Source organism: Manis javanica, chromosome 5 (genome assembly GCF_040802235.1).
Source record: "Manis javanica isolate MJ-LG chromosome 5, MJ_LKY, whole genome shotgun sequence".
Lineage (NCBI taxonomy): Eukaryota > Metazoa > Chordata > Mammalia > Pholidota > Manidae > Manis > Manis javanica.
In genome coordinates, this window is record NC_133160.1 from 113550287 (window position 1) to 113560615 (window position 10329).

The window sequence follows — 10329 nt, forward strand, 5'->3', positions numbered from 1 at the left end:
TGTGTATTAGGTTACTTAAAATTCCTTTTTCATTTAATTTTGGTTAGTTTCTATTGCTATGCCTTCAGGTTGACTAATATTTTCTTATCAATGTTTAATCTGCCATTGTGTAGTTTTTCTCTCTAGAAGTATGATTTAGATCTTTTTTTGTATCTTTCATGTCTATGCTAACTCTTTGAACATATGGAATATAATTACTAACTATTTAGTATCCTACTTTGCTAATTCAGACATCTCTGTCAGCTTTGGGTTGATTTTGATTGCTTATTTTTTCATTTTGATCCTGCTTCTTTGCCTGCCTTGTCATTGTTGATTGGATACCAGACACTGATTTTTACCTTGTTGGGTATCGAATATTTTTGTATTACTATAAATCTTCTTGAGTTTTGTGATGTAGTTATTTGGAAAACAGTTTGGTACTTCTGGGACTTGCTTTTATAATTTGTTAGGTGACCCAGAGAAGTGCTTATTCTAGGACTATTCTTCACTACTAAGGTCTACATTCCTGAGTACTCTACCTGTTACCTCATGAATTATAAGGTTTCCCAGTCTGGTTGATTGGAGGAAGCACTGATCCTGGCCGTGTGTGAGGGCTAAGTGATGTTCTTTCCAGTTCTTTTGGATGATTCTTTTCCTGGCCTTGTGTAGTTTCTTCACATGCATGTGCTGGTGTGTATTCTGCTAAATACTCAAGGGGCTCCTCTGTACAGCTGTCTTCTCATACTCCCCTGTGAACTCTAGGTGCCTTGGTTTCCCTGGACTCTCAGGTCATCTCCCCAATGAAGAAATCTTCCTGGCTCTGCCTCAGTTCCTCCAATCTGAAAACTGTAGTAGGGCATCGTAGGGCTCACTGAGACAGTCTCCCGACTCTCACACATCACTGCCCCTCATTGTTTGCTGTTCAGGGAAACAGCTGTTTCATATATTTTGTCTGTTTTCGGCAAGATGGTAGATTCAGTCTCTGTTACATAATCGTGGGCTATAGTGGAAGCCTCCCTATAGGGTTTTTACCTGTGAAATTTGACAGGCTGATTCAAAAATTCATCTGGATGGAATATTCATAATAGCTAAGCAGATCCTGAAAAGGAAGAACAACAAAGAGAAGATTGCTTTCCCACATACTAAAACATGACAAAACTAGAGTTACTCAAATAGTGTGCTTTTTGTGCAGGAACAGACACATAGATCAGTGGGGAAACACTGTGTCTATGTATACATTCCTGTTTGTACATACGAATTGATAACAAGTGGCATTTCAGCTTGGGAAAGGGTATTAAGATAATTATCCATTTGGGAAACAAAAAGTTGATTACTAAAACTGCATTCATTCATTTGCATATGGTTTTTAGCACCATGTAACAGAAATCCAAAATAACTGGCTCAAAAAAAGGTAGAAATTTACATTTCTCCTGGAAAAGTGAGTCATGTAGTTAAACAAGAGTCCAGGTTTCTCTTATATTTTTGCCTTCTCATCCATAAGATAATTTCTTGTCTGCATAGTTTAAAAGAGCTCATGTTCTGGTCTGTGTATTGGGTGCAAATAAGTGAAGGGAAGGTATACCTTTTTGTCTTAAGGGTGCAGCAAAGAATTTTCATTTATCTCTTCACAACCTCCAGAGAAATTGGGAAGTAGACTTTATTCAGGGTAGCTCTGTGCGTAGCTAAATGCTGTATTGTGAAAGAAGGTGATAATAGAAATCTGCGGACATTTAGCAATATCACCTTTACCATATATAATAACATTTCAAATGGGTGAAAGAAAAATGTAAAAATTAAAAGCCGTAAGTTTTAGAAGTATTCATAATGCTTATGATCTGTTAGGTTATTAAAGTCTTTCCTAAACAAGATGCAGAAGCATTAGCCATAAAGGAAAATATCAGTGGCTTTAATATCAGTGAAATTAAAATGATTATATGACTAAAAATAAAAACAAAGATTGAATACATACCAGAAAAGTAATTGTAATGTATACAAATGAAAAAGATTAATATTTAGGATGTACAAACAGCACCTTTAAATTGATTAAAGAGAAACATCCTAGTAGAAAAATGAACAGAGCACATGAACAACAGAAGACATCCAAATGGTTTATGAATGTGAAAACATACTGCCTGTCTCATAATCTGAGAAATGCAAATTAAAATTATATTTGTCTGTCACATAGCTAACCATTGGTGGCTCGGGTGTGGGGAACATGGGTGCTGTCACTGTTGGACTATAAATTGGTACACTATTTGGAGGTCAGTTTGGTAGTATCAAAACTGATGATGCAAAACCCTGTGACTGCATGGTTTCACTTTTAGGGATCTTATAAAATATCAACATGTGGGGTTAAGTGATATCTTTATAAGAATAATTATTTTATCATTATATTAACTAAAGATAGTAAGATCAGTAAAGGACTATTCTTAAAAATTATGATACATCCATACTGTACAATACTATGTAACCATGAGGAGAAATGAAGTGGTTCTGTATAGCCAGCCATAGAATAATCATCAGGATGTATTACTGTTAAGTGAAAAAAAGATTGCACAACAGGATATATAGAAGGAATCCATTTATGTAAAAAAACCCAAACCACACAATTTCATAGAAAAAAGGACCTAAAATGCTTGCATTTAGAGTGTGTAGGGAGTGATGTTGGGGAGGTGGGGGTTTACTTCATATTTCAGTGTGGTTTAAAACTATATGGAGTTGTAGCAAGATATGCTGTGTTATCTTTAAAACTGTCTTTAAAACTTCACTCTTTACAGTGAAACTAAACATATATTTATTATATTGTAATAAAAATGAGTCCAATCTTTTGGCTTTCATTTTTTTTTAGGATTGGTCCAAAGGAAGATTTTTTCCACTGTTTGAAATGTAACTTATGCCTGGCTATGAATCTCCAAGGAAAGCACAAGGTATATAATTAGTTTGTATAACTCAAAGTATTACTGTGTTTTTGAGAACCAGATTAAAATATGTTTGGAAGCCATGCTAATTTTCAGGTAATACCAAGTACAGCTGTGTTGCTTTTTATTTTTAACCAGTATTAAGAAATAATGTTCTAAAATACATGCCTCAGAATATCTAATCTACATTTTCTTTTCTTTGTAGTGTATAAGAATACTTGTATCTGTATTTGCATAATGTTGATAACTTCTAAGTAGGTTTATGGATTCTTATCATTGGTATTGCATTTAAGAATAACTTCTAAAATGTTGGCAGAGGTATAGAAGAAGTACTAAGCAGTCAATTGGTACAGCATTCCAAGAAAATTCAGAAAATATTTTTATTTCCTTTCATAGTTAGACAAATACTTTTAATCTGGATATAGAAATTATATCATGATCCCAGGCCCTTTAACATTAGTTTTCATTGTGTTGAAAAAATCTAATGAACTATTTAGAGTACTGATACTAATATAAGAATTTAGAGAATGGAGTGACTAAAGAGGTTTTTTAGATATTAGATAATAACTGGCCTAAAATAGTAAAATGATAGGATAAATTGAGATGAATAATGAACATGTGGGATATGGTGACAAGGTATAAGGGAAAAAGAATGGGGCTGAGTAAAGATGACTTCCAGGGTTTTTAGCCTTGGCTTAAGGGTACCTGGTTAATAGGTTTTGAATTTCTTGGAGGTAAAAGATTGAATTTGGTTTTATAGATTTAAGTTGGCATTATAGCAAGATATGCTGTGTTATTTTTAAAACTATATGGAGTTGTAGCAAGATACGCTGTGTTATCTTTAAAACTATATGCACTTTTTCTCTTCTGGTATTTTTGTTTTGTTTCTCAATTATGTTTTACTGTTATTAGTAAATGGTCCTAATTTACACCATCTACTCAGGCGCTTGCTTAAAAAATTAGAACATCATCCATGGTATGGTGCTTTCCCTTACCTCTCCATATCATGAGACACCGTCTTGTCAAGTTAAGAACTGCGGGGAGGCCCTGGGGCAAACTGTTGGAACTCTCAAATACAGTTCTACTTTTTATTAGTGTGTAACTTTGGAAGTTATTTAGTTTCTTTAGGTTTCAGATACCTCATTTGTGAAGTGGGATAATAATTGTACTTTGAGTTGTGAGAATTAATTGAGCTAATATAGATACTGTACTTAGTATGTGGCATGTAGTTAAACCTCAATAATATGAACTGTTTATATTATCAATATTATTAAGTAGCTTAGCTTTGCAGTAAAACACATATAAAAAAGAAAAGTTCCAGTCATTATTATCTCTGCATTTTTGGTAAATCTTGACTCAAATGAGTTTCCTTATCTATAAAATTAAGATAATGTAAATAAGATTTATTGAGCATTCTTGTTGTTTGAGGTAATGTGCATAGCTCAGAAGTTATGAGTTAACTGTTCAATTCTTGTCTGATGTATAAGAAATACGTATTTGTGTTACTATGTTTAGCAAGCTGGTATTTTTGTTTCCTTTATCATTAGTTTTTATTATTAGTGCTATTGTTATATCTGTCATTTTCATGTGTTAAGCGTTTGGTTATTTGGTTTTCTCTTTTAAACAGTGTATTGAAAATGTTTCCCGGCAGAACTGTCCAATATGTTTAGAGGTAAGCTTAAGATATTATTTGCTTTCGAACTATCCCCTCTTGAATTTAAAATACTTGGATGTTTATATTGTCCTCATGCAAGGACTAACATTTCCTTTCTAGGACATACACACATCCCGTGTTGTTGCTCATGTCTTGCCATGTGGACATCTTTTACATAGGTAAAGTAACTTTTTTTACTTTTGTTCCTCAAAACATTTGAAACTAATGGAGATAGTTTTTGCTTGACTAAAGTATCTTTATATATTCTTTCAGAACGTGTTATGAGGAAATGTTGAAAGAGTGAGTATTTGACAGGATTTTGAAGAATTGTTTTTCTAAGATGTCTTTTTTTTTTTTTTTGGGTGGGGGTGATAAAGTGGGTGATTGCTGCTATTACTTAATCCAAAATTAGGCATGGCAGATAGTTATCATGAGATGTGTAGGGTAGATGAATAGTGTTAAACTGGGCAGAGCATCTTGAAGGATGTAGGGCTACACCTTTGTCCCCATTTGTATTATGCCTTATCTCATCCCACAACTTGAGACAGGTACCACTTATTTTCTGACTGTATTTACTAGGGAACACAGTTCTCCACCACAGACAACCATAGCGTTGTAAAATTGCTGAGGCGCGTTGCTCAAGATTCTGTTAAGTTTTTATATTGGCCCAATATAATGACCTGCAAAGAAAGCTGGTAATGAGATTACCTAAAGCTAAGACTTTATTATGGGGGAAGGATGTTAAAATGAGATGAGAATAGTTAGGAAAGAGGAGATAATACATGTTTTGGTTCTACAAAATCAGAAGCAGAAACTTCAATGTAAGAGCCAGATAGAAGGGAATTTTTCAGAATTTTTAGAAAAAAATTGTATGATCTGAGTAAGTTTTAAGGAATATAATCTCTGCTTGAGTATACTAAGAAATTGAGATTGTTTAGCTAAAAAGCTTAATTGGTTTTTAAAATATGATTTGCAAAGAATATGGAACCTCTCCATTTTAGAGAACCAAGGAAAAAGAAATAGTTTAAAAATATCATACGATACAAGATTTAATTGAAACCTTTAACAGTATAAAAGCTCCCAGGTTTGTAACAGGTTATCTTGAAATACAGAGTAATGCCCTGTCTTAGATGGTTTATGTACTTGGTTAGCATGCATCTTCTTACATACCTGAGTTGATATACTCCCTGTTTACTGTTTGGAAAATAATCTTTTTATCTCTTCTAGAGGCTACCGATGTCCATTATGTATGCACTCTGCTTTAGATATGAGTAGGTACTGGAGACAGCTGGATGATGAGGTAGCACAGACTCCTATGCCATCAGAATATCAGAACATGACTGTGGATGTGAGTGGAGTCAGTACTTTTCAGGTTCCTTGTTGATGTTCTTGTTAATTTTGCCTTTTTGATAAAATCTGTCTAAAAAATACCTGCTTTGGCATAGATGCCAATGTGATTTTAAATTGGAAGGACAAAATATAAATTTTAGTTACTTTGAACTCAAAAGATGAGACAAAAAGTCCTAAGAATACCTTTGTGCAGTTCTTTCCAACACTAGATGGCAGGCAACAGCTGTATCCTGAATTATTTACGTATTACTTGCCAGAGTCAATCAGTAATGTAAGTGAGAAGTGGATTACCGATTTGATATTTATTTTAAGTATGTTTTCTTTTTAATAACTTAAAATTTTGTTTAGGCAAACATGTTTGCTGACTTCTGAAGATTACTTTTTGTTTTTTTCATGGTTACTACTCTTTGTATTCACGTGGATAATTGAATTGTAGTAAGGTCAATGAAAGATTACTTTTGGAATACTAACTGATATTCATGTAATGCATTATTAGAGGCCGCAGTGTGCGATGTTCAGTGTAGATCATTTCAAGTTAACAGTTTTATAGAGATATAATACATATACCACACAACCTATCCATTAAAAGTGTGCAATTCAGTGCTTTTAGTATCTTCTTGGAGTTGTGCAGACCATCAACTATAGAACGTTTTCATCGTCCTTAAAAAGAAACCCTTTACCCATTAGTAGTCATTCCCCAGTGCACTAGCTTTAGGCAACGACTGATCTACTTTCTACATTTAGTTCATATGCTTAAAACAGTTATTTTCCAAATGTAATTTAAAGCAAATTTGAAAGTTTTCCACTTTCTATAGTATGATTATTTTAAAGCTAATGCTTTTCTCATATGGTAGTATATTGACCTGTTTTCAGTTAACACCTTTTTTATTTTCAGGATCTCAGTACTTAAAGAGATTAATTCCTACATGACATCTTATTGTCATTTTAGAGATGAGCCAAACTTCTCTGTATTCAATTTTAAAGACTACTGTTTTGGACTTTAATTCATTCCTGAGGCATAGAATACTAGGACCTTAGTATAAAATCTAAAGAATAAGCAAAAATACTAAGATAAGTATGTAGAAACTTGTTTTATTAACTAAGATAATTTTATAAGTGGGAATGTAAAGTAATAAAATCATGTGTTATTTTGAATTGTAAGTAGAGGTGTTAATCTCATTAAGTCTAATATTTGTGCTACTATAGTTTATAAGGTTTGGGAACAATTTAAAAATAAGACTTCTTGGTTCATTTTTATTTTCTAAATTCAAAACTACATTTATAATTGATAGTCTCTTAGACTTTTCAGTCAACAAATAAAACATATTTCTACTTGTGGAAGTTTTTAGATCTACATATATGTGTTTCACATCTTTAGTGTGATTTTTTAATTGTTTTGACCAGACAATGCCACTTTATATCTATAAGGTTTAATATACTTAATTTGAATTCATCTCTTCACATTTCAGATTCTCTGCAATGATTGCAATGGGAGATCTACAGTCCAATTCCATATATTAGGCATGAAATGTAATATTTGTGAATCCTACAATACTGCTCAAGCTGGAGGACGTAGAATTTCACTAGATCAGCAATGACAAGCCTATACTGCACTGGAAAACTCAGCATTTTCTGATATAGAAAAAGGCTATCTTTAGTATCCTGTTGTCATAATGTGTCAGAATCTACGCATTAGAGTTGGTGTGTTTTGTACAGGTATCACAGCATAAAATCATACTACAAGTACTTCAGGATTCAGGGTCTCTTTATAGAATTATTATAGCTCTATATTGGATGAAAGCACTGTGCTTGTATTTTGATTGGAAATTCCTATAGTGTCGGTTGTTAGGAAGTCGGTGATGTTTGCTGCTGAAATTCACATCCATGGAAGTGTGTTATACTTCCATGGAACTTTGCTCTAAGTGACACTGTGCATGCAGGGTTCATTTATAGTTCTTGATAGAACTGCACTTAATTATCAGTATTCCTGACTTTCTAAGGGCTATACAATGCAAATATGTTCTATCTTACTGTTAAAATTAATTACATTTCCTTTACAATTTTTTAAGATAGTCCTTTGGATCCTGTAAATGTGAATTTTAATGTAATAACTGCTAATAAAATTATATCAAAACAGTGTGTCTTGGAAGGTTTTTTCCAAGGTAAGTTATTTTTGGCTCAGTTAAAGTAACATAATCTTTTTTTTTTTTTTAAGGTATCATTGATATACACTCTTATGAAGGTTTCACATGAAAAACAATGTGGTTACTACCTTCACCCTTATTATTGAGTTCCCCCCCATGCCCCATTGCAGTCACAGTCTATCAGTGTAGTAAGATGCCACAGAGTCCCTACTTGTCTTCTCTGTGCTACACTGTCTTCCCTGTGAGCCCACACACACCATGTGCACCAATCATGATACCCCACAATCCCCTTCTCCCTTCCTTCCCACCCACCCTCCCGCACCCCTCCCCTTTGGTAACCACTAGTCCCTTCTTGGAGTCTGTGAGTCTGCTGCTATTTTGTAAGGTAACATAATCTTACAATGTAAATCCTCTTTTCTTTGTTTTGACATATTCTTCCAGAAGAATAGTTGGTAAAAATGTAAAATAACAGAACTTTTCCAAGCCTTAAAAAAAAACACTGATACTGAAAATAATTTTGTTTTGATTGCCCAAAGTTATTTGTTCAAAAAATAGTTCATTGAGTCAGGAAGTATTTAGTGAGCAGCTATTATATGCTGGATATGGTTCCAAATGTTATAGAGACAATGAATAATACAGAGAAAAGCCCCTACCCTCATTGTGGTATATATCTTAGTGGTATATATCCCTCATACCTGATTAGCTATATTAGCTATCTTTGTTTTTCTTTATGCTTGCTGTGCTTATGTTTGTTGTAAATGATTGGATGCTTTCTTCTCTAAATGCTTGAAGTAGGTATGGGTGAATAGAAGGGGCATGGCATATTCCTTGAAAGATCTCTGATTTTATAACCCTTTTTTGATTCATGTAATGGAATTAAATGTTAAATATTCTCTTAATTCAGGAAAAAAGTTTCCAGAAATGCTTGGTGATCCTGTAGCTCTTTAAGAGTAGTATCCCAGTATGCAACTTGGACTGTTTATAAAAAGCTTTAGGTTAGGATGTGTAATGTGTACATATCAATTGATGGGTGTTAAACACCAATTATATTTCCAGCTTTGAGCTAGTTGGATCTGTGAATAAGGAAGATAGTCTTGTAAATAGAAACCCTAGCATTCCTGGTTATTTTATTCTTTTGTTGAAGCCTCTTTACTTGGATAAAGGCAGCAGGATTGATTTCCAGTTTTGGGCATAGATCTTTGTTCCATTCTGCCTTCCTGTCTTCTGTGTTCTGCTCTTGTGTTCTTTCCCGGTTGTCCATTTCCAAGGCCTGAGAGGGAAGCAGTGCTGCTCTGGATTAGGGGAAGGAATGGGATATCTTACCAGGTGTTAACTATCAGTGTACAGGTAAGGAAAGAGTAGTTTTCCATTTATAATACTTCTTTATTTTTGGTATCATCCTGCTTAACTAATTTAAATCATGTTTTTAATCATGGAGTCATTGGATCCTTGGAGTTGGAGTGAGTATATAAAAGTAACAAAACTGTGTTTGGAGCATGTACTGTGTGCCAGACTTAAGTGTTAGCATTAATCATTATGGTAATTCTGTAGGGTAGGTCTTCATTTTATAAATGAGAAAGCTAAGATTCAGAAGTTAAATGACATGCTTGAGTAAGTGATTGCTAGTCAATGTTGGGTCTGGGAATCAGATCCAGGTCTGTGGCTCCAAGCACGGCCTTTGATTCAAACTTTCATTAATTTTTAAACTACCCTTAGTAGCTAAATTATCTCTCATGGAGGAGCTCATGATTTGATAGACTTTGCATTTTTAGATACCTTATTTTAGTTCAAAATCTGATTACTTCTATTTTCAACTCAGGATCCGAATTTGTCCAAAATAATGCGGAATTAGTATGTAATTGCTTGTTAATGATACCTAGTCATGTGTTTGAAGCAGTTTTTAAATGCCCTTGAAGTCTAGGCTGTAATACCCAGGGTTTCTTCAATGCTTAAAATCTTTACAGTTCTCATTCACAGTACGTTCCTTAGCATTCAGTATGTAATACTTAAAATGGATAATCTTTTTTTGGCTTTTTCTGATTTCAAAAATATGTTTATTGTCAGAAATAGGTAAGAAGATAAAAAACTTCCACAAATCTCATCTCCCAGAAATGAATAATACTGTTAACATTTTAACAGACGACTCAATTCTTTTCTCTTTCTGTTCATAGAGACTTAGAGACTTAAAAAAGCTTATAGGAATGTTAAATTCTTAGTCATATCTTACACATGGTAGGATAGACTGTCCCTAAAATAAGTCAGGTTGTCCTGCCACAGAAAATCT

General features: G+C 33.6%; 1 protein-coding gene across 4 annotated transcripts in view; it reads left to right on the forward strand.

Moving 5' to 3' along the window:
- The window catches only part of RCHY1 (ring finger and CHY zinc finger domain containing 1), a 37542-nt gene extending 29502 nt beyond the window's left edge, over window positions 1-8040 (forward strand). For all 4 annotated transcript variants that reach the window (XM_037003275.2, XM_037003279.1, XM_073237466.1 and 1 more), the window contains 6 exons: window positions 2828-2906; window positions 4525-4569; window positions 4672-4730; window positions 4825-4851; window positions 5779-5899; window positions 7371-8040. In XM_037003275.2, the coding sequence (XP_036859170.1) occupies window positions 2828-2906; window positions 4525-4569; window positions 4672-4730; window positions 4825-4851; window positions 5779-5899; window positions 7371-7499 (460 nt within the window). In that variant the 3' untranslated portion in view covers window positions 7500-8040. The remainder of the gene's footprint in view (window positions 1-2827; window positions 2907-4524; window positions 4570-4671; window positions 4731-4824; window positions 4852-5778; window positions 5900-7370) is intronic.
- The last annotated feature ends 2289 nt before the right edge of the window (window positions 8041-10329 follow it).